This window comes from Panthera leo, chromosome C1, assembly GCF_018350215.1.
Source record: "Panthera leo isolate Ple1 chromosome C1, P.leo_Ple1_pat1.1, whole genome shotgun sequence".
NCBI classification, from domain to species: Eukaryota; Metazoa; Chordata; class Mammalia; order Carnivora; family Felidae; genus Panthera; species Panthera leo.
The window spans coordinates 1,383,597-1,410,953 of record NC_056686.1 but is presented as its reverse complement, the minus strand read 5'-3'; the positions used below and the strand labels follow the sequence as shown (position 1 = coordinate 1,410,953).

The 27,357-nt window shown below is 62.4% G+C and overlaps 1 protein-coding gene across 1 annotated transcript; it reads left to right on the top strand.

Annotated features, from left to right (window-relative positions):
* On the top strand, positions 1 to 27,178 carry TTC34 (tetratricopeptide repeat domain 34). Its single transcript, XM_042953067.1, has 11 exons — positions 1 to 54; positions 3,620 to 3,712; positions 5,018 to 5,093; positions 6,840 to 7,664; positions 12,943 to 13,765; positions 15,010 to 15,235; positions 16,327 to 16,531; positions 17,716 to 17,882; positions 18,888 to 19,158; positions 19,958 to 20,172; positions 23,113 to 27,178. Exons 1-11 carry the CDS (start codon positions 1 to 3, stop codon positions 23,638 to 23,640), a joined length of 3,483 nt encoding a protein of 1,160 aa, XP_042809001.1. The 3' UTR covers positions 23,641 to 27,178.
* Positions 27,179 to 27,357: the final 179 nt, after the last annotated feature.

Genomic DNA, 27,357 nt, shown 5'->3' with positions numbered 1-27,357 from the left:
ATGAACGCGGAGAAACCCAGAGCCGTCACGGGCGCAAACGACACGTCCCGTGTGGTAAGATGCCCGTGTAACGTAGTAACAGGGGAAAAGGCGAAGTAGGTAGGAGTGACTCAGAAATGTGGAGGGTCTGCAAATGGCAAACCTTCCTAAATTAATCAATAAATGTAGGAAAAGTTCTCCTAAAATATGTCGCACAGCTTTTTATGGGAACCAGTCAGATTCTAAAATTTGTTTTAGTGTTTATTTATTTTTGAGAGAGAGAGAGAGACAGAGCACAAGCAGGGGAGGGGCAGAGAGAGAGGGGGACCCAGAATCCGAAGCAGCTCCGGGCTCCGAGCTGTCCGCACAGAGCCCGGCGCGGGGCTCGATCCCCCGAAACCTCGAGACCACGACCTGAGCCGAAGTCGGACGCTCAGCCGACCGAGCCACCCAGGCACCCCTGGAACCAATCAGATTCTGAAATCCGTGTGGAAAAGAAAACTGAAGGGGTGGCCAACGCCGGACCTCAGCTGGCTGCACAGCCCAGGAGCTGACACAGGTGTCTTCACTTCGTGGTGGCCGGAAAATATCAAAAGGCTTGTCTTTTGTGACACCTGGAAATAGCGGGCCGTAACTGTTAGCAGCCATTAGTGAAGTCTTGTGGGCACGGGCTCCCGCCGTGGGTGGTGAGTACGTGGGACAGGGCCAGCCTGGCCGGAAGTGACCATTCCTCCCGGGGCCAGCCCTGTTCTGGGGCGGCGCGCGGCCACGCTTAACCCCACCCCCCGGGGCTCGCCGAGTCCGGCCGAGCGCACTGGAAGGCGGTGTGCCCAAGGTGCTGGGTCCCTGCCCCGGTCTGCTGACATCCCAGCCGGGGACGCGGACGGTCAAGGGCACGACGGGGGGCGTCTCGGATGGGGTGACCAGAGCGCGCCTCTGCAGAGGAGACAGAATGGAGGCCCGAGCGTCGCCAGCGCCTGGAGGGAAGGTGGGAGAGGAGAGGCCAAGGCCGCGGGACAGGAAGCACCCGGGGTGCGGTCACAGAGGCGACCCAGGGCTCAGCAGACACCACAGTCACCCCCTCACGGGGCTGTTCTGCAGGGGTGTGGGGGAGGGGTGTGAGGCAGGGGAAGCAGAGCCAGGCACACGGCAGGAGCCGAATGAAAGTCCCCTCTTTCGAGGAGTGAGACCCGATGTTCGGCCGAGCAGCTGCGGGTCCACGAGACGAGCAGGTGCAAACACAGATACTTTGCACGTGGCGACGAACTTCGGGGGGGCACCCGGAGTCCCCCCACCCCTGCACCGGCCCCGCCCTCAGCCTGCAAGGTGCCGCGGAGTCGTTTTGGCCAGAAGCCCCCTCCCCCGATGGCTACTCGTGTTGTCTCCCCCGCCCCCGCACCGAGTGCCCCCGGCCCCGTCCCCGCTGGTAGCTGCTCCTGTCGGGGCGGCCTCCAGGCTCGGCTGGGCCTCTGTCCCCCCCTCCCCCGGTGTCGCCCAGCCGGGCCGGATTCCCGGCTCCTCCCGTCCACCCCGAGCCCACCGCCCAAGGAGGGGGGCGGGGAGGGTCCATCCAGGGCCGGTGTCGGCGGCCTGAGTCTCGGGGGGACGGCTCGCGGGGCACCCCGCCCTTCGTGCAGCACTGCAGCCAGCCCCGTGTCAACCCCTAATCGCGCCCTGCTGGTGCACGTCACCGGGGCCACGAGGCCGCTGCGCGGAGGGCACCCCTGCCCCAGGAGGGGCCGGTCCGCCCGACTTCATTAATCTGACGCCGGCTCGAGTGTCAAAGTGCACGCGATTTCTTGTAAAAATGATCTGGCTGCTAATTAGGCTGTTTATAACTTGTTCCCTGGTCACTAATGATAATTAACATGCAAATTAGCTCGGGGAGGGGAGGCTCTGGGGCCCCAGTTCATTACCCCGTTAATTACTGTTTGCATACTTAGACAGCACAGATATAAATGGCGGCGGTTAACGTAATGGGCAGGATGATAATTACACCAACGACATCTCGAAAAGTCATTTCGTTGTGTTATTTCTCTGCGTGATTAATGATTCCGTGCCTGCTTGATAGACTTCGTTTATTCAAACCAGGACCAGCCAGCAGGCCCATTAACCCCCCGCGCCCCTCCCCTGCCGGCTCCCAAGTTCCGGAGGAAGGGGAAGGCAGAGGAGAGAGTTGAGTGGCTTTGGGGGAGGAACTTTCCAAACTTTCCCCTTCCTTCCTTCCTTCCTTCCTTCCTTCCTTCCTTCCTTCCTTCCGTCCTTCCTTTCGTCCTTCCTTCCTCCTTCCTCCCTTCCCCTCTCCCTCCTTTCCTTCCTTCCTCCCTCACTCCTTCCTTCCTTCTTTTGTTCTTCCTTCCTTCCTCCCTCCTTCCCTCCCTCCTTCCTCACTTCCCTCTCCCTCCCTTCTTCCTTCCTCCCTCCCTCCTTCCTTCCCTCCTTCCTTCCTTCCTTCTTTCCTTCCTCACTTCCCCCCTCCCTCCTTTCTTCCTTCCTTCCTCCTTCCCTCCCTCCTTCCTTCCCTCCTTCCTTCCTTCCTTCCTTCCATCCTTCCTTCCTTCTTCCTTCCATCCTTCCCTCCTTTCCTCCCCCTTCTCACTTCCCCCCTCCCTCCCTTCTTCCTTCCTTCCTTCCTTCCTTCCTTCCTTCCTTCCTTCCTCCCTCCTTCCCTCTCTCCTTCCTCACTTCCCCCTCCCTCCCTTCTTCCTTCCTCCCTCCCTCCCTCCTTCCTTCCCTCCTTCCTTCCTTCCTTCCTTCCATCCTTCCCTCCTTTCCTCCCCCCTTCCGCCCTTCCCCCCTCCCTCCCTTCTTCCTTCCTTCCTTCCTTCCTTCCTTCCTTCCTTCCCTCCCTCCTTCATCCCCCACCTGTCAGGTACCTGCTGGACAACTGTAGCTGAACCTTGCTCTTCGGGAGCCAACATCCCAAGGAAAAAAGCCAACATCAGGCAAGCACACTGTGCCAGGTGGCAAAGCAAATGAGGCGGCAGGGGGAAGAGGGAGCTGCTTTAGATGCAGGGGTCGGGGGGAGGGATGGTCAGGGAAGGTCTCTCTAAGGAGGGACGATTGAGCCCAGACCTGAAAGAAGCGAGAGAGGAAGTGTCAGGGAAGAGGAGCAGGCAGTGCAAAGGCCCTGGGGCAGGACGGGCTCCTGGAGGAACCGGTGGGGTTGGGGACCTCAAGGGAGCCAGGACGGCTGGGCTGAGTGACCGGCGGGGGCGGGGGCAGTCCCATGGGCAGGAGCTGTTAGTTCAGGGGAGCCCCAGAAGCCTCCTTGATAAAAACACCTGATGAAGAGCCGTCTCCACTGGCGCCTAAACCGAGGCTTCACCCACAACAGCGCCCCTGACGCAGAGACGGCCCTCGGCCAACCGCCAGCCCTGTAACTGAGACTGAAACACGCAGAGCGACAGGTGGGCGGGTGGGTGAGGGGAAGGTGGGGGCGCCCCTCCCCCGTTGCATTATTGGGAGGAGCCGCCCCGTGACAGGTGTGGCCTCCGCCTGCCAGGCCGAGGGACGGGACGGGGCCAGGCCTGGGGGTGGTGCCCCGCGAGGAGGAAGCCCCAGGATGAGAGGGCCTCCCCGCAGGCTCCAGGCTCCAGAGGACGCCGACACCCCCTGCATCCTGCCTGTTCGGCCGCAGGGACGAGAAGCTGAAATTTCATCTGGTGACGACCAGGTCCCCACCCACTGCTGTCCCCGGATCCCTGCCGGTGTCCAGCCACTGTGGCCACAGGTAAGCCCCTCAGGGTGAAGTAGGGGCGGCTCGGAGTCCCGAGGGCGTCCTGAGCCTGGCAGCCGGGGGGCCCCCGGGGGGCTCACACGCCCTCGGACAGCACCCCGGGGCTCACGGGACGCTGGATGGATTCTGAGCCCAGAGAAAGAGCCGGAGCCTCAAATGGCCGCCCGGCCAGGAAGCAGCCCTGAGCGAGCCCAGAGTCACCTGTTAGGGGCCCAGGAGCACCCTGCCCACCCGCCTGACACGGGGCGGAAGCCACAGAACTGTGAGGTCAATCCCAAGGCCACAGCCAGCAGCCCGCATCCCTAAATTACTTCTGCTTCCAACTTCCCTGCCATGCTTCTGCTCACGCCTAAGACAATTCTGGTGACGGGGCTCAGAGCTCCCTTTCCAGCTGGTGGGTCTTTATCCCCGAGTCGGCCATGACCGGGACGGCATCCAGAGCGGGGACCACGCGCCCCCGCGGGGGGTCACGACATGGGTGCCCGTGTCCCTCGGAGCTGCCACTCCGTGGCTGGTTCAGGGACAGCAAGGAGTCCTGCAGGAGACCCCCTCCCTCCCTCTCCGGGCCGGGTCTGATAAGCCCGGGGCGCCTCTGGCGACCCGGAGGGACAGCCCCTGCGGCCCCTGTTCCCACCAGGCTCGTGATCCACACAGCGCTTGTGGGCTCCTCACCGCGAAACCCCGCTTCCCCTAAAGCTGGGGATGAGCCGTGGCCTCCCCTCAAAGACGCCACCTGTCCTGTCCTGTCCTGTTCTAGAAGACACAGCGGCACAAGGGCTCCACCTGACGCTGGTCAGGGAGTCAGCTTCCTGTCGAATTCAGGTCAGCCCACGCACACGTGACACCTGCTCATGGTCCCGCCTCCTGAGCCCCCCGCCCGGTGCCAGGAGGCAGGGGCCCTGGGCTTATCCGCCAAGTGTATGGCTCTGAGGCCGGGGGGCCGTGGCCACGGCTCGCGGGCCACTGAGATCACCGGGATCGTCTGGCCTGCGCCTGCAGGCGTGCGGGCTCCATGTGCAGGGCGGAGAGGCAGGGGGCCCATCAGAGCTGACGTGCTGGTGAGAGGCCTGCCGCCTGTGCGCCCCGGGCCCCGCACGGCCCCATGTGGCGGCCCCACTCTATTATGGCTTTTGCCTAATTAGGGTAATTTAAGTGAAAGTGATCAAAGCGACGGGAGAGCTCTTCATAAACTGTCACCACCGCGTTCGTTCGCGGCTCGGGGGCTCTGCCCTTGTGAAAGTCGCGGGGACGGGGCCCTGCCAGCCACGCCCCCCCGCCCCCTGCACATCTGGATCCCAGACTCTGCCTCTGCCCGTGGTGCCCTCCCTAATGGGCCGAGAGGCCACATCCCAGGAGCGGGATCCCCGGGAAGGACGTCAGGGATGCGACGGCCCCCACTCCCAGGGCCCCCACCACCCTGCCACATGGCACCTGTGTCACCCCCCCCCCACACACTCCGCCAGAGGCACCCCAGCCTGTTTCTCTGAGCCCCGCAGAGGAACCTGGGTTTACCTGGCATCTGAGCAACCTGAACTGGGAGGGGCCTCGCCCAAAGCAAGAGGATCTCTCCAGGGACATGCTAATCACTGACTCTCCCCCCCACCCTCCCTCCACCAGCCACCTGTGCAAGGCTCAACATCTCAGAGCCTTGCTGCTACCTCCTGCTGGGGTAGGGACGGCAGGAGGCGGAGGGGGTTCCTAAAATAGCACCTTCCTCAGCTGCAGTCAAGTTGACCCTGGGCCAGCAGGCTGAGGTCGCTGCTCCTTACAGCCGAGGGACCTCTCCCCAAGCAAGGGCAGGCCCTCTGCTCAGCACGGGTTGTCTGGGCCGGACCCAGGAAGTCAGCAGAAAGGGGCTGGATGCGCAGATAAGGGTCCACCTGCAGGGTGTTGGGAACAGCCCGCGGGAACACCCACAGGAGCCCACGTGGAGGGGGTGGCCCGAGAGCCGGCTTCCACGGAAGCAACCCGCGGGAAGAGGGGCCGGTGGGGAAGGGGCCCCGAGGCAGCCAAGGCAGAGTTCTGGGCGGCCAGGCCTCAGGCTCTTCTCCGCAGAGCTCCCTCCTCCTCGGTGAGGACGGTGAGGATGCGGTGAGTGCTGGTCCCGGTCCCCAGTGGCCCGAGCCCCACCTCCCGCAAACTCGGGGTTCTCTGCTCGGAGGCTGCCCAGACCCTGGCCCTGCAGGGCCGCTCAGCCCTCCTCCTCCCGGACCCTTCCCCGGGCCAGGGCCTGGGGGCGTGGCGGGGGTCCGGGGCGGGGCAGAGGGCGGGGCCAGGGCCTGGGGGCGGGCAGAGTCTGGGGTGGAGCGGGGGCCCAGGGCGGGGCCAGGGCCTGGGGGCGGGGCGGGGCGCGCCCGGCCGCTGGGGGCGCCGCTGAGCAGCCGGGACGCCGGGTGTTGACTTTCTCCCGGGAAACGGACCCGGCGACGCAGCCCACCCCCCCCCCCCAACCCTCCATGCGGCTGCGCGCGCCCCGCTCAGCCTCGGAGCACAGGCGAGTGTGCGTGTCTGAGCGCACAGGCGGGTGCGAGTGAGCGTGTGTGCATGCGTGTGTGCCTGGGTGAGTGCACGCGTGTGTTCTGTGTCGCAGGGTGCTTGTGCGGGCGTCCGTGTGTTGGACAGCGTGTATTAGGTGGGGCTTGTGTGCAGGCGCTCTGGGACCCGAGAGAGAATGTCCCCGAGTACTGTCGTTAGGACTTCAGGTCGGGTTTGGCAAGGGAGGGAGGGGACTGGCAGGGGCTAGTCCCCGGGAACCGACCTCAGAACTGACCCCCTGGCCTGGGCCACCGAGGCTCCCCACCCCCACCCAGGAGCCAGGCAAGTGCCCCTCACCTCCCCAGCTGCCCAGGGCACCCACGTGGAATGGTGGACTGGGGAGGTGGGCAGAGGTGTGGCCCTGAGTTTGGGCGGGTCTCTGCAGATTCAGACAGCTGAGAAGGTGGCCCCTGTGACCAGGACAGGGAGGGGGTCGTGTGTTCCACCTTCCTGAGGGGTCCTCCGCCTGGGTGGGGGCCGGAGGGGGGGAGGCAAGGGCCTAGAGTCCCTGACCCCGCAGGCCCTGACACTGGGGTCTCAGTGGGGAGGGTTGCGGACTAACCCCACAACCCCCTCCCCACCCTAGGTGCCCGTGAGGACTGGACACGGGCCCTTCGCGGGCACTGCGTGATGTCGGCCCAAGAGCTCGTGGCCTGCCTCTGCCGGGAGGGAGACCGGCACCTGGCCCTGGGAGAGCCCCCCTTGGCCACCGCCTTCTACCTGGCTGCCTTCAGCTGCCACGCCCCCTCGGCCCTGCGGAGCGTCCGCGCTGCCCTGGCGGAGGCACAGGGGGCGCCGGTGGTGGCCACGCTCGAGGCCTGGTGCCGGGGCGACAGCCAGATCCCGCCCATCCACTGGGACGGTATGGCGGTTGTGTCCCTCACGGGGACCCTGGCCTCCGCGTTCCTGGCCGCCCTCTGCCCGGACCACCCGGCCACGGTCCTGCACTCCCTGGCCGGCCTGCTGGCACACGGGCACCACGAGGAAGTGGTGCGGCGCTGCGACAGCCTGCTGGATGCCCACGGCCAGCAAGCCCTGGAGCTACAGCTGACCCGCGCCCTGGCCCGCGTCCTGTCCGGGCTGCAGGCCGACGCGGGCGCGGTCGACTATCTGCAGGCCTTTGCCTCGAACGCAGACCGGACCGTGGCCTTCGTTCGAACCCACCAGAAGCCCTACCTCCCCGTGCTGATCGGCACCCTCCAGGACTACATCTCAGGGCGCCGGGAGGCAGAGGACGGCACCGGCCTGCAGGAGACCGCCTGCCGGGGACTCCTGGCAGCCCTGGACCCCGGGGGCACCTGGAGCCACGCCCTGTCACCGGAAGCCCTGCTGCGCAGCGGCAGGTATGAGGACTGCCGGGCAGCGTGCAGCCGGGCCCTGGAGTCTGACCTGGTGGGCAGCGGCCCCCAAGGTAAGAGTGTGGCTCTTGTCCCCTACGTGCCGGGTGGAAGTCGCCCAGCCAAGCCTTCACAGCGTGCTTCAGGGCTGGTTACGGTGCAGTGGTGGGGGTGGGGGGGGGGGGTGTTCCCGGAGTGAGGACAGCACAGTGACCAGATGGACAAGCCCCTGCCCTTACAAAGCACCCAAGAAAAGGAACAAATAAAAAATGTGCTTAGAAAAATGGACCGTGCAAGGTGCCACTCTAGCTGGGTGGTCAGCGGGGGGCTTCTTGGAGGAGGTATCATTTGAGTTAATACTGAAGGGTGCCAGGCAGCAGAAACAGAACATGGCAGGTCCCTAAGAGAGACAGAACTTGGGGTGTCCGTGCCACTGAATGGAGCCGTAGTAGCCGTCAGGGGGCAGGAGCAGAGGGAGAAGGGAGGCCCTGAAGAGATAGCTGTGGCTCAGCCCTGCCGGCCCTGAAAGGACTTTGGACTTTACCCCCAGAGCAGCAAGGAACCATAGAAGAGTTTTAAACTACGGAGAGATGTGCTCTCGGCTGCATTTCTAGTTCCTTCTGTCTGCCGTGTGCAGAATGTGCCGAGGGAGCCAGAGTGATCACAGAAGATGCTAAGAGGCTGGGAGGCTGGGAGGAGGACCAGGCTGGGGGGAGGACTAGGGCAGGAGGAGGACCAGGTTAGAAGGAGGACTAGGTCGGGAGGAGGACCGGGCTGGGGGAGGACCAGGTTAGAAGGAGGACCAGATCGAGAGGAGGACCAGGCCGGGAGGAGGACCGGGAGCAGATGGGAAAGGGGGCCATGGGGGACTTAGGCACCCCCAGTTTGAGATACCGCTCCTCTCTGGTCCGTTTACTGGGTCCTCCTCCGGTGGGGGGCTGGGACAGAGCGTGGGTCAGTGGGTGAAGTCCCAGGAGCCCCACGCCACCCTACCACAAACCCTCTAAGATCCTTCCCGGCCGCGCGGCCTCTCCCACCCTTCCCCATGTGCACGTGGGGCTGGTGGCTGCACTGGCCTCTGAAGCTCACTGTTGCGGTTCAGTGAAAATATGTGTCCAACCCTTAAAATGGTGTCACCCATTAAGCACTCAAAAACATGTCCCTTGTGCCAGTCATGTGGACATGTCATTAGGCGGCTGAGCACATGAGCCTTGAGATGAGAGGGAGCTTGGTTTTAGGAAGAGGTTTCAGAATCCAACACACAAAGAAGGGGTTCAGAGTTAAGGGTCTAGACAGGGAGACGGGGGCAGCCGGGCACCTAGAGATGGGGAAAGGCAGTGCCAGCCGCCTTCCCCTGAACACTAGGTGGGCAGACGTTTTAAGGTTTGACGTGCATCCTCGCTGAACGCACACAGCAAGCGTCGGGGGTGATCCAGCCACACCCCCGGGGCCGTGAAGTTAGACCAGTGAGCCACGGGGGCACACGGAGAGGGAGGCTCCACCAGGCCACCACCAAGGCCCCGGGCCTGGGAGTGAGGCCACCTTACACCTTCCCGCCCAGGCAAGCCACCAGATGACTGTAGGCATGAGGGAGCCCGGGTGAGATCACCAGAACTGCTCACCTCCACCCAAGTAGCCCAAACTGAGAATGAATCATGGGCTCTTCTGGTTGTCGAAACGGTCATTGTTTTCAGCCACTAAGTTTCGGGGCAGTTTGTCACACAGCAGTAGTAGCCAATACAACTGCCGACTCACGGCAACAGGCTTTGGTGCGTGTTTCAGCCAAAACTCAGTGAAATAACAGGGGAGTTACAATTTCCCGTGTCCACGATCGTATTATCCACTACCTTCATTAATGAAAGGAGAACGTATGATCGTCGCAAGGAACTCAGGAAAAGCAGTTTGGAATATTTTTGACACAATTTTGACAAATGTACGCAAAGACTAGAAGGGAACGTCCTTCACTGAGAAAGATGCTATCAACACCTGACCCAAATGTCAACTTAACGGTTGGGAGAAGTCTTCCGTTTAAAGTCAAGAATGTGGTGGCTCCCCGCCTCCCCTGTGTCCACGATTGTACTAGAGATCCTAGCCAATGCAACAAGATAAAAATAAATAAATGTCGGACTAGAAAGGAAGAAACAAAGTTATTCCAGACAATGTGATTAGCTACGCAGAAAGCCAACGGATACAGCAAAAAGGTATTAGGTATAGGGACAGAATTTAAATGGAGGTACAGAACGCACTGACATTTACAGACACGAGCAACAAACATAAACTTTATCATTTGAAAATATACCGCTCACTGTAGTGACGGAAAATAATTGGTTTCAAAGAGCTATAAAACTTTGTGGAGAAAATTATAAAACTTTATTTAAAAACAATAAAGAATACCCATGTAAGTAGTTATCCAATGTCCATTGTTAGAAAGAGTTGGTATTACAATAGAAGGGCAAAAAAACAATAGCAGACAAGACAAAGAAGAAGAAGAAGGGGAAGGAGACGAGCAGGAGGTGGGGGGGGGAGAGGGGGAGGGGAGAGAGAAGGAGAAAATGGAGTGGAAGACAGTGGTATAAAGATTTCCCCTACCAGTCAATACAAAGCTATACTAACCAATACCAAAGGTTACTGACTTCAGGGACAGTTGGAAAGAGCAATAAAACAAATTCGAAAGGCCAGAAACAGACCTGTGGGCATCCAGAAGTTGATATGTGAGAGTGAGCATCACAGGTCTATAGGGAAAGAAGACGACCATTATTTAGCGGATGCTGCTGATTCTGCAAAAAAATAAAAATAAAAATAAGTAAATTCCAGGTGGATTATGTGATAGCTACGTTGTAGAGTTTCTAAAAGAAAATGTAAGAGAACGCCACTCTGATTTCTTGTGGATGGCTGGACTTCTTAAGACACAGAAAGTGGAAACAAAGGGAAATTTGTTGTGTTTGATTAAATTTAAGATTTTAAGCTTCCATTTTGCCCACAACTATAGGAAATTAAAGGAAAATCGACATCAGAGAGAAAATATTTGCAAAATATACAATGGGCAAAAGATGACTACTTAGAGTATTTGGAGAATTCCTACATATCAATAAGAAAAAACATTCAATATGAGAATTGGCAAAAGCGTTTCCCATAAGAGAAAACACAGATGGCAAAGAAATATGAAAAATGTTCACCATCATGGTAATGATATGAATGCAAATTAAAACAATGAGATACCACTCTCCACCCACCACATTGGAAAAAATAATTAAAATTTTAAAAATTGGCCTCGCTAGTAATCAGGAAAATTAAAATTAAAGCAACAGTGGAATAGCATTTATATCCCCCCGTATTGTCGAAATGTTTAAGTCTCACAATAGAAGCGTCTGGCTTCCATAATGGTGGACGAGCTTGACTGGACTGTGTCCCACAGGTAACAGTGATAAAATTTGGCCAAAATATAAAATGCAATCATTTGAAGGCACCGAACGGTGACCAAATGTACACCACGCGAGAGGCACAGGCTTGCAGCTTTTTGCCAGAGGAAGCCCCCTCAGTCCATGTGTTAGCCAAGTAAAACAGGAAGCTGCCGTTGTACTGGGTTGAGAGGTTGCAGGACAGAGTTCAGGCTGAGAAAAGTGGCTGGAAAGTTTAGAAGGAAAGTCCTGAAGAGGGGGGAGCCACAGAGGGGGTTAGACCCCAAATCTGTGTATTAAATCCACTTGAATCCCTGATGGGCCACCAAACTGCACATCCGTGGGAGAGACTGGGTGGTCTGAAAGAGCAGCTGCTGGGAGCTTCAAGGACTCACCAGAGATTTTAGCTGGGCCCAGCAAAGAGAAGACGGAATCTGGGGGGTTGATCCTGTCCACTGTAACTGCCTGCTGACACAAAATCCCCTTCGGAGGAACATAACTGAATCCAGAGTCTCTACAAAACACCAACAGGACATGCAAAGAAACTGGGAAATAAAATGGAAGCCACAGTCAGGAGACAAAGAAGTCAACAGAAACTGAGCCCAAGATGATCCAGGTGCTGAACTTAGCAGACTAAGGACTTGAAAGGAACTATTCCAGATCGATTCAAGAACCAAAGGAAAATACGGTTACAATGAATGAACAGATGTGGAATCTGAGGCGGTAAATGGACACTGGTTTTAAAAAGAATGAAACGGAGATTCTAGATTTGAAAAATGCAGAGCGTATTGGAGAAAGCAGAAGAGCCAGTCAAGTTGAAGATAGAAATTATCCGGTATGAAGAACACGAGAAAAATGAGCAGAATCTTGGTGACGTGTGGGACAGTGTCTGGAAGTCTGATTGGGTAACTGGAGCCTCAGAAGAACAGAGAACACACTTCCATGTGGGTAAATAGGTAGCAGATCCCCACGGGCCCCAAGGGCTCTCCGCCTACCGCAACTCCCTAGGACGTGAAGTATTGTAAAACTCAGGCATAGAATTTTGTTCAGAAACGAGTAAAGGACAGGAAAGGCCCAAAGCATCCTACTTTGCCACCAAGACTAGACACGGTGACCTTGTTGGTTGGTTGATCTCAGGGTGCGAGATTTTTCTTTTTTTTTTTTTTAATTTTTTTTTTTACATTTATTTATTTTTGATAGAGAGAGACAGAGCATGAGTGGGGGAGGGTCAGAGAGAGAGGGAGACACAGAATCCGAAGCAGGCTCCAGGCTCCGAGCTGTCAACACAGAGCCCGATGTGGGGCTGAGCCAAAGTCAGAGGCTCAACTGACTGAGCCACCCAGGCGCCTCGAGTGTAGACCATTTTTAACCCCATTATAAAGCAGAAAAGGAAACTGAGGCACAGCGAGATTCCCTAAATGGCCCAAGGCCCCCACTGTGTAAGCAGCACTGGATGTATCCATATTCTATTCCCTGGCCCTGACCTGGGGCTCGGCTCCAGAGGGAGGCGCTGGGTCCCAACCCAGGCCAAAGGAGGCCAGCAGCAGAATGCTGAAGTTCCAGCCATCCCCTACCAAGGTCACAGGGTCAAGAACCTCCGCATTGACCCCGGGGGGTGGCCTGATCCCAGAGAGGGAACTCAATCCCCAAATCCATCGTTAAAAAGTAAAGAAGTTTTCTAACTAAATTTCCCTCTGGGCTCAGCGGTGAGACTGGCTTTGAACCCGCGGGCAGAGAACACTGCCCGACAGGCACCCCGGCTGTCCCGCCCGATTCTGCCCTGTCACTAACGGTCCATCTTCCGGATGCGATGTCCTGGGCTACTGGGACACTTTCGGGAGATGCCACGAGGTGCTCCAGAGGGCCCAAAGTGCCGCACGGTCGGGGGCTATAGGTGACACCCCGGAGGATGTGGCCCAACAGGCAGGACCAGTGCCTCTGTTTCTCTCCCCAGGTGAGCGTCTGGCCGCCCTGCTGGTCACCCGCGCGGCCGCGGCCTTATTCCTGGACGGTGGGGCCCGGGACCTGCTTCGGGACCTGCACGAGGCCTTCCGCCAGAGCCCCTCGGGGGCGCGGAGGCAGTTCGAGGCGGTGCTCTCCGCTGGGGACCGAGAGCGCGTGCGGGCCCGGGCGCAGGAGGCGGCGGATGTGGGCTTCGCCCACTTCCAGGAGGCCGTGCGGGGCCGCGCTGAGCTCCGCGAAAACTCGGGCCGCGAGCTGCTGGCCCCGGTGACCCGCGCGCTCCGTGTCCTGCTGCGCATTGCGCCGCCCGGGGAGCGCCCGGCCCTGGGCGCTCGCTTGGCTGAGTGCCTCCTGCTGGCCGGGGACACGGCGGGCTCCCGGACGCTGTGCGAGCGCTGGCTGCGGCCTGCGCGCGCCGGGGACAGAGCGCCCCTGTTGGCGCTGCGGGGCTTCTGCGCGCTGCACGCCGGCGACGCGCGGCGCGCCCGGGAGGACTTCCAGGAGGTGGTGGAGCACGGACCGCCGCACCTGGGCAGCTGCGTGCGCGCGCTGTGCGGCCGAGGGCTGCTGCGCGTGCTGACGGGTAGCACGTTCCTGGGCGCGCTGGACTATGTCACCGCCAGCCGGCTGCAACCCGAGGAGGCCTTGCTCGTCGCCAAGGCCTACGTACCCTGGAACCAGCGGGGCCTGCTGCTGACCGTGCTGCGGGAGGAGGGCCGCAAGATGCTGCAGCGGAGGCCAGACCTGGGACACAGGGGCGCACCGGGCCGCCGGAGGAAGGCCGCCGAGATGCACAGCCCCGCCGCGCAGGAAGGGTAAAAACTAGCCAGGTGCACCCCCGGGGCTGCTGCTTCTTTCTGGTCTCCTGCGAGGTAGCTAGGGTTTGTGCGTCTTGCCATTTTACGGATGAGTAAACTGAGGCAGGAAGCAGCCGCGGGCGGGGTGGGGGTGGGGGGGGATCCCTAAATCATGGATGGCAGCTTCAGCGCGGAGCCCAGCCAGGTCTTAGGACTCTCAGTCTCAAACGATGTGATGTTTTGTGGGCTAATGGCCCTAGAAATTTAAGAACTCAAAAATGGCAATGGGAATGTACGACTTGCCCACCACCGCACCGATAACGTTCCCTTCTAGTTGTTTCTCCGGTGCACACACAAAATAGAATTCACCAGAGTGTGTGCTCTGTGTGCAATTTTTAGCCCACTGCTTTTTATTCAGCAGCTCCTGAACGTTTCCTTGGCCCCTAGATTCCTTCTGGGGCAGCTGGATAGCGCACCCCGGGAACATTCCCCGCGCGTTCCTAGAGCTTTTGCCCTTTGTTATAACGCAACATCTCCACGATGTTCCTTCCGCCCCGAGAATGCGCGCGGAGGTGGGGTTTCTGAGTCCGGCGCACGGCCCCCTGGGAGGCCCTTGAGCCCAGGAGCCGCCTGCCTGCCCATTCAGCCCCACACCCCCGCCCTGATGTTTGTTTTGCAGATGTTTTGCCGGTTTGTTCAGTCAGTGGGTGAATCTGCAGCTGTTTTGACTTGCAATTCTGTTTGCTGAGAGGGGGCAGGAAGGTGTTTCCGCAAAGCTAACAGCACGGAGCTGGGAGCCTCCTGGGCCGGGAGGGGTGGGGGGAGTGTTTGAGGTCGGCTCTACTGCCACCACCCACCCTGCACATGCGCGCGCGCGCACACACACACACACACACACACACACACACACACATCTTCCTCTGCCTCCAGGATGCTCAGTTCAAATTGCTTTAATGTGCTGCTGAGGAGGAACTTTCCCCGAATGAGATTGGGGGCCCTTTGGGACTTCTTGTCTCTGGGAATTGACAGATGCCAGGCTCCGTGGCAGGACAGGGCAGAGAGTGAGCGCCCAGGGTGCACGTCAGAGGGCGGCTGGAGCTCTGGACACCACGTGTGTGAGGGGCCTTCTGGCAGGAACCAGGCCTCTGTAGTCGGGTGGGAAGGGAGGTGCGCGGACCAGGTGCCGGCGGTAGAACTTGCCCGTGGCCCGCCTCACTGGGCAGGTGGAAGGGGCGCAGCTCTCCCCGCTACTCTCTCCACAGCGATGCCCACGGCGTGTACCAGCTGGCCACGCTCCTCACGGAGCTGGACAGGGGAGACGAGGCTTCGGGCCTCCTGGGGGCCGATGCCCTGTACCGCCTGGGCCGCCTGGACAACGCCCACAAGGCCCTGCTGGTGGCCCTCTCCCAGAGGCCCGGGGCGGCCCCCGTGCTGGCGAGACTGGCCTTGCTGCAGCTGAGGAGGGGATTTTTCCATGACGCCCACCAGGTGAGGAGGCCCCACTGGGCCACAGCCCCCTGGAGGGCACCAGGCCCTCTGGCCTCACTCTGCAACCCTCAGCCTGGACTCCGGAGCGGGCAGAACTTGTCCCAGCCCCGGGCTCTGCCGCCGCGGGCAAGGCCCCTCGCCTCTGTGACCCTCAGTCTCTTCATCTGTGCCCTGGACTTACGGGTTTTTGCTGAAACAGCTAGAGCAGGTGCCCAGGGCCCAGCAGGTCTCCGGCACGTAGTAGGTGCCTCCTAGTTGCTTTCGTTGTGTTATGAAGGAAAAGGGCCAAGAGTCAGGTGTAGATGGAGCTTCATCCCAAGTCTTCCAAGTGAACTAGGCTTGGAGGTGACCCTGCTCAGGGAGGGGGATGGCAGAGGTGCTGCTGGCCTCGCCCCTCTCCGACACCCGCTCTGCTCCCAGGAAGAGCAGGACTTCACCTCCCTCAGGTGGCATGAGGGCTTCCCGTTGGAACCGGGGTCCGAGGTCATGTTCCAGGGGAAGGTGTCAGGCTTTGGGTCAGACATTCGGGTTCCCTGTCTCCGTGCGCTAGGCCACGCGGGTGGGCGGGGAGGATGCCCGGGACCTTCCGCTCTGGGACCTGGGTCTTCAGCGAGCGGCCGGCAGGGGCAGCAGCGGGTCTCTCTGTGGGACCCAGCGGCTCCGAGAGCCGCGGCCACGCCCACCCGGGTCTCGCTCCGCCCGGAACGGGCTCCGGTCCCAGGGCATTTGCTCCTCGCCTTCCGAAGGACTCCGGTGCCCTCTGTCCCCTTAGGACTTGAGAGCCCCCTTTCCCCGCGCTTCCCGTTTGGACCTGCAGCGTGTGGGCCTCCGTGGCTCGGAGGAGGAGGTGCGGCTCGGGGACACTGGGACCCCCGCCCCCACGGCGAGCAGCCCAGCGCGTCCCCCCCTTCCCGGCGCTCTCTGGCCGAACGCGCCGACCCAGGCGGGAGCCCGTCCCCTTAGCCCCGCCCCTGGAAGCTCCACCTCGTGGGCCACGCCCCTGCCCCCCTGCGAGGGGACCTGGGGGTGGAGGGGTCCGGGCATCCGGCGCAGGGGGAAGGGGGCAACCCGGTGACTGCCCTGCCCCGCAGCTGGTGAAGAAGGTGGTCCAGTCCGGGGACACGGCCTGCCTCCAGCCCACCCTGGACGTCTTCAGCCACGAGGACCGGCAGCTGCTGCGGGGTCACTGCCACGCTCGGGCCCTGGCCATCCTGCGGGCGCGGCCAAGCGGGGCCGAGGGCGCGGCCCACACCAGGGAGGCCATCGCCTACCTCTCTCTGGCCATCTTCGCTGCAGGTAGGAGCTGCCCGCCCGCCCCGGGGTTCCCATCCTGTGCCGGGTACGCGGGGGCAAGATGAGCCACGCGGGGGTAGGGGGTCAGAGACCTGAGGGATCCCAGCACGCTCTTGGTTCACGCCTTGCCCTAGCCCCTAGCCGTCCAGGCGAGCATGCTAAAAATCCTGGGAGACCGGCCAGACCGGCTGGGACCTGAGCCGGGACCCCCAACACACACACCCTGGGCCCTGTGGGCAGGAGGGAACGAGGCCATTCCCCCAGCTTGGCCCCCTCCCTCCAACCGGGAAGAGTCCTGGCCCCCTTCAGCCCTTCCTGGAAACAGTGGGGGTGAGTCTGTAGGAGCGAGCCTGCTGTCACCTTCTGCCCAGCCAGCGCCATCCTGGGCGACGGGGCCTCTTGAAGTGGGGCCTTCTCGATGTGGTGGCATAGGGCGCGCATGCTGGAGGGGAGAGGCGTCCCCAAGGACGCGCCTCAAATTCCTGGGGCGCGCAGAGATTCAAAGTGCGGACTTTGGATCGGGTCGTCAGGTGGATTCCTGGCTCTGCACTTACTAAGCATCTCCTCGTTTTCATCTTCTCAAAGTGGGTGATGGAGACGCCGGGCTGAGGGGCCAGGGTGGTGAGGACTGGACGGCAGGGCTCACGGCCTGCACGCACTAGTGGGGAAGGGGACGTGAGCCAGAGCATCCTGCAGGGCCCTGTGTGCTGTTCTCTGCCCATCACTGGACAGACGACCAGAGGGAGCATGGTGGCGGTCTCCTTGGGGAGGGGCCCAAGAACTCAGAGGGCTCCTCCCTGCCCACCTGGCACCTTCCCACGTCCAGCTGTTCCAGCCCCGAGGACCCGTCTGCCTCCGGGACGCTCGGCTGGCCTCACCTCAGATGCAGCCCCAGTGCCCCCTCCTCTTGGGACCCCTGTCGGACTGTCCACCAGCCCTCCTGGATGCCACCCTTATGGCTGGGCTCCCTGTGCCCCGCAGCCAGTGCCCCCAGGTCAACCCAGACACAAGATCGTGTCTTGGTGCCCAGGGGTCCGTGAGCTCCCCAAGGTGGCCCCGAAGCTGGGGCGCCCCTGCCCTGCCCCACCACTGGGCACCAGCAGATGCTGGATGGGGGCAGATGCTGTACCCTCCCCCCCCCGGCCCAACAGCGGCCACGTCCTGATGCCACAACCCCCTTCCTCCAGGGAGTCAAGCAGTTGAGTCCCTGCTCACCCGGGCCCACTGTTATGGGCTCCTGGGCCAGAAGAAGACTGCCATGTTTGACTTCAATTCAGTGCTGCGGGCTGAGCCGAAGAACGTGCAGGCTCTGTGCGGTCGGGCACTTCTGTCCCTGGCCCTGGACCGGCAGAAGGTACCAGGCCCTCCCCTCCCCGCCTGGGACTGGGCAAGCGGGGTTAGAGGAACAGTGCTTTGGGGGAGGGCCACCCGGGAGGAACCAGGACACCGCTTTCCTTCTGGGGCCCAAGGGGAGAGGGAGCAGGGCCAGACCGTCCTGAGCGTGAGACGCCCCTTAAAACTCCTCCTGCACGGGGGCTCCCGGGACACTCGTCATCACGTCCCGTCATCCCAGGTTTCAGGAAGTCTGTCCCTTTCATCTGAAGAGCCCCCGTGCCTCCCAGCCTCAGTGAGCTCAGGCTGTGCAAGCCCTCGGGGCTACTAGACCCCCCCCCCCCCTTCAGCTTAACATAACAAGACCGCAGCTGCCTTCTTGGCAACCACCCCGAGCCGTCTGCACAGAGCCCAAGGATTCGGGTGGTCAGCATGCAGGGACAGAGGTGGGAGGGGACGCACTGGCAGACCCAGGACAGGGGCTTTTCCCAGAGAAAACCTGCACACAGGCAGCCACAGCTGAACGGCCCTGGACAACGGCACCTCTCAGCCAAGAGCAACGTCACAGCCCGGTGGTTGAAGCTAGGTGGCCGCCCTGAGGCGCTGCAGCCCAGAGGTGGCCTGCCTGCCAGGGTTCCTAACCGTGTAAGGGCCGTGTGCTCGGAGGCAAGGAGAGATGGTCCCAGACGCTGAGTTGAGAGCCTCTAGAGACAGTGCTGGCGTCTGCCCCTCGGGAGTCCTGAGTCTCCCCCAAGGGCGCTGGCAGCCTGGCTTCCGTTCCAGCCTGTGGCGGGCTCTTCCTCAGTGTGCCCTCCCTGGTGCCAGCCATCCCTCCCTTTCCGGAACCCCAGCATCCTGGCCGCAGCTCCCCATGCTCTGCTCTGTGCGGCTCGCCGGCCGGGCCGTCCTATCGTGCAAAGCCAGCGGCCTGGCTACGTGCCCCTTCTGGCATGGCCAGCGCCCAGGCCCTGGGAGAACACTTGACAAACGCCCGCGGGGACGCCTTCTGCCCCCGCTCTCCCCACAGGAGGCCGTGGACGACATCCTCTTGGCTCTGAAGCTTGATGCGAGGACAGCGGTCCCTGAGATCCGCTCTCTGAAGCCAGAGGCCCAGGCCCTCATCACCCAGGGCCTCTCCTCCCGCTGCCGGGCCCTCCTGAGCCAGGCGTCGGACGCCGGGGCCCCCCTCAGCGACGAGGACGCCCAGGGCCTCATTGCGGCCGGGGAGGCGCTGGTCGCAATCGATGGCGGGCAGCCGGGCTGGTACATCCTGCTGGCAGACGTGCTCACGGCAGCGGGTACGCTCAGCCCGGGTTCGGGGCACGCGGGTGTCCGGCTCCCGTCACTCCTGGTGCTGTTCTGTAAAATGAAAGGATTCGGCGCCTCCTGGGGTCCTTTCCACCCCAAACCTCGGCCCTGTGACCTGGTCCCCGCGTGGGGCCTGGGGTGTAAGGGTCCAGAGCTCGCAGTCACCACCAGGGCCCCCTACAGGGAGGAGAAACAAAGGAGCGGTTTGGGTTTTCACAAAAGGACCGCAACACCGCGGCCTCCTCGGCGGCTCGTGCGTTTATGCAGCTCGCGTGCACCAGGGTCCGGCGACACCAGGCCCTGCCCTAGGCGGGCTGGCCTCACGCCCACGCGGGGCGAAATCCTGAAGTTGTTCTAGCACTAACGTGAAAGGGGAGAGCTCTCTGCAGCCTGCCTTTCCCTGGCCTGTCACTGTCCCACCCAAGCCTGTGAGGTGCCCTCCTCAAGGCCTAGACTGTCCTGCAGTAGAGTATAAATTCCTGCGAGTGCTCAGAAGAGACCCTCCAGGTGACCACTGTGAGGCTCAGAGCCATGCCAGGGGCTTTCGTGACCCCCACCCCCACCCCCAGTGGGGAGGATCGGGCCAACAGGCAAGCTGCGACTGGCACGGTGTCGGCGTCTCCTGTTCCCGGAGCCGAGCCCCTCCATCATCTGGCCTCTCCCTGGGCCGGCACTGAGCAAGAGAGGCTGTGGCCAGCTTCCCACCTCTCTCTCCCGTCCCCCGTCCCAGCCCCCCCCCCCCCCCCCCCCCCCCCCCCCCCGTGACCGTCCCTCCCCGATCGCCGACAGGCAGCTACGAGGAGGCTGGCGCCTGCCTGCAGAAAGCCCCGCAGGCCACCCCCCTGTCGGCGGCGGCCCGGGCCCGGTGGGGCCTGCTCCAGCTCAAGAAGGGAGACGTGCCAGCCGCCGCGCGGGATCTTCAGTGCCTGGCAGAGGCGGACGCCCAGGAACTCAGCTTCCTGCTGCAACTCCTAGAGGCCTCGGAGCGGCAGAGCCTCACCCAGGTGCGCCCCACGGAGCCCCCGCCTGGCGCCCCGGCCCCTCGCCCCGGGCGGCTCTGCCCTCCCCTGCCCTCCCCGTCTGCCTGACTTCAGTTGCGGTGGGGGGGTGGGGGTGGGATGGGGACACAAGCCAGTCTGGCCAGCGACCCCAGCAACCTCCCTCGTATGCATGAGACATATGAGCCACAAGTGACAGGGCCGGGGAGAGAGAGGGGACCCCTGGTCGGAGCCGGCCAAGCCAGCCAGGAGCAGTGGCCCTCGCAGGAAGCCCGCTCCAACCCCAGGTCAGGGAAAGAGCGGCACGTCCCTCCCAGTGAGAGCGTGGCAGGAAGGCGGGCTCCTGCAGGCCAGGCCGTGAGCTGACGGGGCACCACGGCGGGGCGGTGGGCTGGGGTCACCGCCTCCGGCTGGCTGATTTTCCATTCGCTGTCTAGTCGACGAGAAGACACCGAGCGCCTTCCAGCAGCGCTGTGGGCCTCGTCTCTCGGGGGAGGCAGCGGGAGGGTTCACTCTCGAGAGTACCGGGATTGAAAAGACCCTGAGACAGGGCCGTGGGGTTAACAAGGTGGCACTGGAGGCGAAACCATGAGGGGACAGACAGGCCAAGGGAAAGGCGTGGAGGTAGGAAAGCGTTCAGAAAGTTCCCAAAAACCACAAAACGGGTGGTCAGTGCAGCTCGTGTGGATGGAGGAGGAGGGGGTTGGGGGAGGGTGAGAGGCTTCAGGGCCGAGGGCTAGTGGGGGCCAGTCTGACGGAAGAGCCAGCGGGGCAGGGGCAGAGGGAAGGGGCTGCCCCATCCGCAGGCTGGGGGCAGGAACCCTGGCGGCCGGGGAAGACGCTGGGCTGGGGAACAGACCCCCGGAAGTGGCTGAATTGCACCTGTGGGGAGGGGGAGGGAAGTGAAGGGACCACCGGAAGGGGAGGCCAAGAGCACAAGCGGACCGGAGTCCCAGGGACTACCAATTAAAGCGCCCTGCGACCTGAGGCAGGTACCCCACGTCCTCACGCCTGCTGTGCCCAGGACTCTAGTGGGTTCTAGTTCTCGCGGTCCGGCAGCAGAACGGAAACCCTACCGGGGGCTTCAGCCAGGGGGCTTAAGAGAGGAAGTGGCTGCACAGGCATTAGGGGTGGAAACAGCGAAGAGACGCAGGAGGACGAGCTGCCACCTGGGGGGGGGGGGGGGGGGGGGGGGGGGTCCCGTCTTCAGGACCTGGAGCCCCCAGGGAATCTCTGAGACGGGTCTGGCTGGGGTCTCGGCACGGAGGAGACTGGTCTGGGCCGGTTCATAGGAGGGAGCTGGGTGGTCTCTGGGCGCCCCTGAGGGGTCTGGGGGGAGGGTGTCTCTGAGATGGGAGGAGGGGGAACGGGAAGGGGTGCCCGACTCCCTGGCGGGGATGGTGCCAGGGGGGAACGGGATGGGATCTCCGAGCGGGAAGGGGGTCAGGGGGGCTCTCCGAGCGGGAAGGGGGTCCGGGTTAGGGGCTCCGAGCAGGAAAAGGATGAGGGGGAGGGGCTCTCCGAGCAGGAACGGGATGGGGGGGCTCCGAGCGGGAAGGAGTGGGGAGGGGGGGTCTCCGAGCGGGAAGGGGGGCCGGGCGGGGGGCTCCGAGCAGGAACAGGGGGCGCAGAGGGGCGGCCGGCAGGCTGCTTGCGGCTCCGGGGCGCAGACCGCCCGGGTGAGCGTCTGCGCGACGCTGGGCCGACGCGGAAGTGACCCCGAGAGGTGGAGCCCGCTTCCGGCGCGCGCCCCGACCCCCGGCGGCCCGGCGCATGCTCCGCAGCGGCCCCTGTCGGCCGCCGGGACCGGAGCCTCGAGGTTCCCGGCAAGTGCCGCCTCCCGCGGGCTCGCGCCCCCGGGCTGCCTGGCAGGCGGCGCCCGGGCAGCGTCGCTCGGACCCCGGACCCCGGGCCGGGCCGCCCCCTCCCAGGCCGACGGCGTCCGTGCGGGCCCCGCGATGCTCGGCGCCTCTTTGGGAGGCCGGCTCGGCTGCACCCCGCCGCGGGGCGGAGAGAGAGGGGCGGCGGGAAAGGCCGGCCCTGGGGGCGCCGTGTTCTCCAGCGGGAGCCGCTGTGGGTTCCTGGGAGAGGGGTTCATCCCAGGGGGCGCTGGGGGAGCCGGAGCGCGTGGAGGCAGGCTTTGAGAGTGGGCTTCATCGGCACCCACGTCGGCTCAGAAAGTGAGCCGGGGGGGGGGGTCAGAGGGGCGGCCTATGGGCCGCAGTACCCAGCCGTGGCCCCCCCAGCCCCCTCGCTGTACCCGGCGGGGCGGGGGGGGGGGGGTGGGCAGGGCTAGGTTGGACGGTGCCCGCTGACCTCTGGCCCCGCCCTCCTCACGACACCACTACCAGTCCGGGGGGGGGGGGGGGGGGGGTGAAGCACAGTGAATCCCAGTCCCCGGAGGTCACGGTGGCCCATGCGGGAGCAAGTGCAGTAGTTTCTCGGCGTTGAGTCTGGCTCTGCAGGAGCGGCTCGTGGACCAGAGGGAGAAACCCACCAATGCTCAGCGGCCGCCTTCCTGACCTCGGGCAGAGGAGGGGGCTCGGGGACGGAGCTGGGCAGAGGCGGTGCTCGCGAGGGTCCTCGGGGCCAGCGCAGCCGCGGGAAGGTGGGCAGTGTGGGATCCGTGGGCCCGTCGTCGGGGAGGTGACTGCAGAGAGGGGCTGAGGCGGGGAGGAATGAGGGAGGAGTTCACCGGATGGCAGAAGCAGTGGGGCTGTGAGGAAGGGGAGGACCAGTGAGGAGAAGGGAGTCCAGGGGGGACCCCTCTGGGCGGGGTTACAAGGTGGAGGGCTTGCAGCCCATGTCCCCTCCCCTGTACTTCCCCTCCTGAAGCTGCCAGCCGCTCTGGCAGGTCAGGAGCAGAGGCCAGGTGTGTAGGGCTGGTGAGGGGCCCGCAGCTTCCTGGACCGACCCGCCCTGTGTCCCTCTGTCCCCTCTGTGCAGGCTGCAGCCCGGGAAGCCCACGCCCTCCTGAACTCAGGGCAGCCGGGGCGAGCGCTGGGCTACTGCTCGCTGGCCGTCCTCGCAGGTAGCAGCGATGCCCGTCACCTGCGCCTGAGGGCCACCTGTCTGGCTGAGCTGCAGGAGTTCGAGCGGGCACTTGGGGACGTGGACCGTGTGCTCCGGGAGGATGGGAGGGACGGTGGCCTCCCGACGCAGGTGGAGGATTTGTGCTCCCGGGGACGCCTGCTGCTGAGCCTGGGAGATGAGGCCAGGGCCACGGGCGCCTTCACCCGGGCCCTCGAGCTGGCGCCCGCGCTGGCCCAGAGCAGCCTGTGGGAGCGGCCAGGCCGGGACCCCACTGCCCAAGTGTTCCTGCATCGGGGCCAGACCTTGCTGGAGGAGCAGCGCTATGCAGAGGCCTGGACAGCCGCGGAGAATGGCCTCCTGGTAGACCCCGAGCACAGTGGCCTGAAGAGGCTGAAGGCGAGGGTCCGGAGGGAGGCCTCCTTGGGCTGCCGGCTCCACTGACCCCGTGCTCTCCGGGCCCGGGGCACGGGTCGCCCTGTCGCCCCCCGCCTGGGGCTCCTGAGCAGCAGGATACTGTGGGCCTCACCCACGTAGATCAGACTCAGCTGGGAAGTGAGAGTCTACAGGATCACCACGTTTCAGGTTAGCGAGAAGACGTTCGCGATAGCGTATGGATAGTATTACGTCATCGCAAGACGACAAAGCTGGAAGTTAATTTTGTAAAGTTCCCTGCGGGCGACACAGCTCTTGGATCTGAGAGGAGATCATATCTGAAATCAAAGAATGTTGAAAAACTAATGCTAACAAAACGTGTGCGGAGAAGCAGCTGCCGGAGGTAGTCAGAGCAGTGCCCAGGGAATGGGCAGGCCCCAAGGAGATTACCAAGCAATGAAAAGAAAACGAAGTACGTGTTCCGTTCAAGAAGTCAGAAAAAGACGGTAAAGCAAGGGAAATCGGGAGCTAGGAATTAAGGACAAAAGCAGAAGTTAATAAATTAGGAACAGAAGGATAGAAGAATGAATAAACCTAAAACACGGTTTCTCAAAAATAAAGCGGATGAACCAACAGCTAACTTAGTGGAGAAAGCCCAGGGTCCCTCCGCTGGGCCGTCCTGCTGCTGTCAACTCCAAAGGTCTTTAAACTCGTTCATGCCGAGAAAAAGAAGAAAAGCTTTCAAGTTCATCGTTGAAGAAAGCATGATCTCAACCCAAAGAACGCTGCAAACCAATTGAATTACCAGTTCCAGAATCCTAAATATCATGCTTGGCTCGGCAGCACACGAACCGAAATTGGAACGAGACAGATTAGCGTGGCCCCTGCACACACCTGTCTTGCAAAAATCCTAAATATCAACGAGCCCAAGTCCAGCGGCGCGTTCACACCACACCTCGAGCAACGTACACGGCAATAAGAGGACGGTTCAGGGTGGGGGACGCTACGGTCTATCGTAGTAATCGGGCTACGGGGAGACAAGTCCTGTGACCCTTCTTGGGGGCTGCAGGGGGCAGGGTGTATGGTCACACTGGACAGATCCTACGCCTTTGGATTCCTTCCGTTGTACTCGGGAAGTTCTGGCATCTCGTCTCCCTTCACTAGAGACCACGAGTGAGGGTTGCACTCGGCCACAGGGACTGGCAAAACCACCGGGCACACCGTCTCCAGCGTCTGTGGGGGGCGTGCCCACGGCCTTAGCGCCGACCCAGCCCAGAGCTGTGTGCCCTCCGCCGTGGCCTAACACCCTCAGACTCCGTTCCCACACAGAATTCCCAGGGTCCCCTGTGTGAATTAGCACAATCTTGCAATTATTGGGGTGCATATGCTGTTTCCTCCAGGATTAGACGTTGTACCTGCCCCCTCCCCCAGGATGCTGAGATTACACCCCTTTTATGGGTCTAGAGTCCCTGGGTGAGGGAGGGGGTCATGGAGGTTGAAGAGAATGAGCATCCTTCTTTCTGGGCACCTGACCCCCACGAGGCTCTCAGCGTAGATGATGAAAACAAGGTTCGTCTCCTCCCACACGAGGACGGGCTGCACCCCTGGAAAGGGGCTCGGGGACTTGGGGTTCCAAGTTCTCAGCTTCATCTGAGCCCCCTTCCTACTTCCAGGGTCGCATCCCTTTGCAGTCAGCACCCTGACTTCTCACAAGAAAGTTGACGTGTCTGTAAATGCGACCAACTTTGTAATTACACGGCTCATGGGATTACCTGTCGCATTTGACATTTAGCAGCACTGGCCTGTGCTCGTAACCGGGTCCTCTCAGGGCCGCCATGGAGCCCCCTGACTCCCGGGCTATGACCTGAGCTGGTCATTTTCTTCCTGTGTGTGCTCCAGGACACTCAGGAGAGCCCACCCCCTGCCACAGTCCCTGCGGCCACCATCACTGCAGGAACGGCCACGTGCCACAGCGCCTGGGCTCCCACGCCCCCTGATTCAGTGGGTGCGTCACAACCACCACGGTGACCGCTCCATCACCATCAGTCGTGAAGCCCCTGCACACCACAAGTCTCCCTTCCCGACGAGCCTGGCCGTGCAGACAGGCCCAAGGACACAACCGAGCCAGGCCCCAGGTCCGTCTTTGCGGGTCTGGTGGCAGGGACCACTCTTGGTACCAATTTACGTATCAGTCAGGGTCCACTCGAGACGGAAACCACACCCATGATTGCAATGGCAAGGGTTTAATATAAAGAATCGCTAATTAGCTAAGAAGGTGGCAGTTATGTAATGGGCAGAACCCTAGGGACCGTGGAAGCAGCAACCACAGAGCTCAAGACGGACGAGCAGCCTCTCCGAACAAGCTGCCGTCCGTCACCCACAACCCCCCGCTGGGTGACCGAGCTCCCCTGTGCGTGCCCCGTGCCCCGTGTGCTATTTGCCGACCACACCTCTGCGCCTGGCACGGACCATCCGTTCTCTCAGACTCTGTGATGGCTCTTCTAGGTAAGGGGACTGGCTTGGTGGCTCAGTGACAGAGACCAGGGGCAGTCAGACCCCAGCCCCTTCCCTCCTGTGCAGGGGACCCAAGGCCTGATGTCAGGAAGCAGCTGTCAGGGAGGGTGTGGGGGTGCTCCCACAGGCCAGGCTCTCACCGCAGCTTTGTGAGTGCTCCAGGAATGTCCTCAACTTCCTCCAGCCCGATTGTCTTCTCTGAGCAGGGCGCCTCACGGCTGTCCACAGCACGAGGGGGCAGACCCGCGGGGAGATCCGATCGCTGCCCTGCAGAGGCCCAGAGACACCTGCCAGGTGGGGCCGGGCTTCGTGCAGAGGACAGGAGCTGCCCAGACGATCCTGCCCGAGAGCAGGGGTGGCGACAGTCAAGGGCGGGTCTTAGACCTGCCCTCGTGTCCCAGGGCCGATGAGGGAGGTGGTGCCCACCCCTCCCCCCATGGGAGCCTGGGTCTCCAACCCCCCATCTCACATCTTTTGCCCAAGATACAGGCAGGGGTGAGCAGGGAGCCCCCACTGACCCCCGAGCTCACCTAGGAAAAAAGCTTAAATCCACCCTCCAGACTGTCCTGGGCACGATGGGATGGGGGCTGGGACTCTGCACCCAGGGACCTGGCCAGGCTGGGGGTCTGTAGCTCCCTGCCCTGTGGAGCCGTGGCTTCCCTTGGCTGCCAGGTACCCGAGCACCGCCTTGCTGGCCCCACCAGATGGTGTCGGCCTCAGCACCACGCCCCGCTGGCCCCTGGCTCACAGCTTCCGGACGGCTGCAGACAGAACCCATGAACCGGCAGCTTGGGTGGGAATGGCGGGGCTGGGCTCTGGCCAGCAGCCAGCGTCTGCATCCCGGCGGCCTTGGTGGTGGGGTAAGAGGTGGTACTCTGGCTGGAGCGTGTCACCTGTGGGGTCCCCAGGGCCGTCATGCTCTGGGAAGGAGCTTCGAGCTGGCCGAGCTGGCCCCCAGCCCGCTTCAAGGCCCCCGGGATGGGCAGTCCCCCGGCGGCTCACTCCCCTGACCTTGACCTCGTGCCCTTCCAGGCCAGCAGCCCAGGTGCCCCAGGCTGCCGGCTTCTCGCTCTGCCTGGGTTTCTGGCCTTCAGATGGGGTGGGTGCTGGGAGACAGACCAGACAGGGGGGTGAGGAGAGCCTCGCCTGGGCAGTGAGGGTGGGGTCGGCTATGAGCCCCCCTCCCCCAGCGCTGCCCTCCTCCGGGGCGGGGGGGGGCAAGCAGAGAGCTCCCCCAAAAGGGTGTGACATCTCCCAGCAGGGCCCAGCATG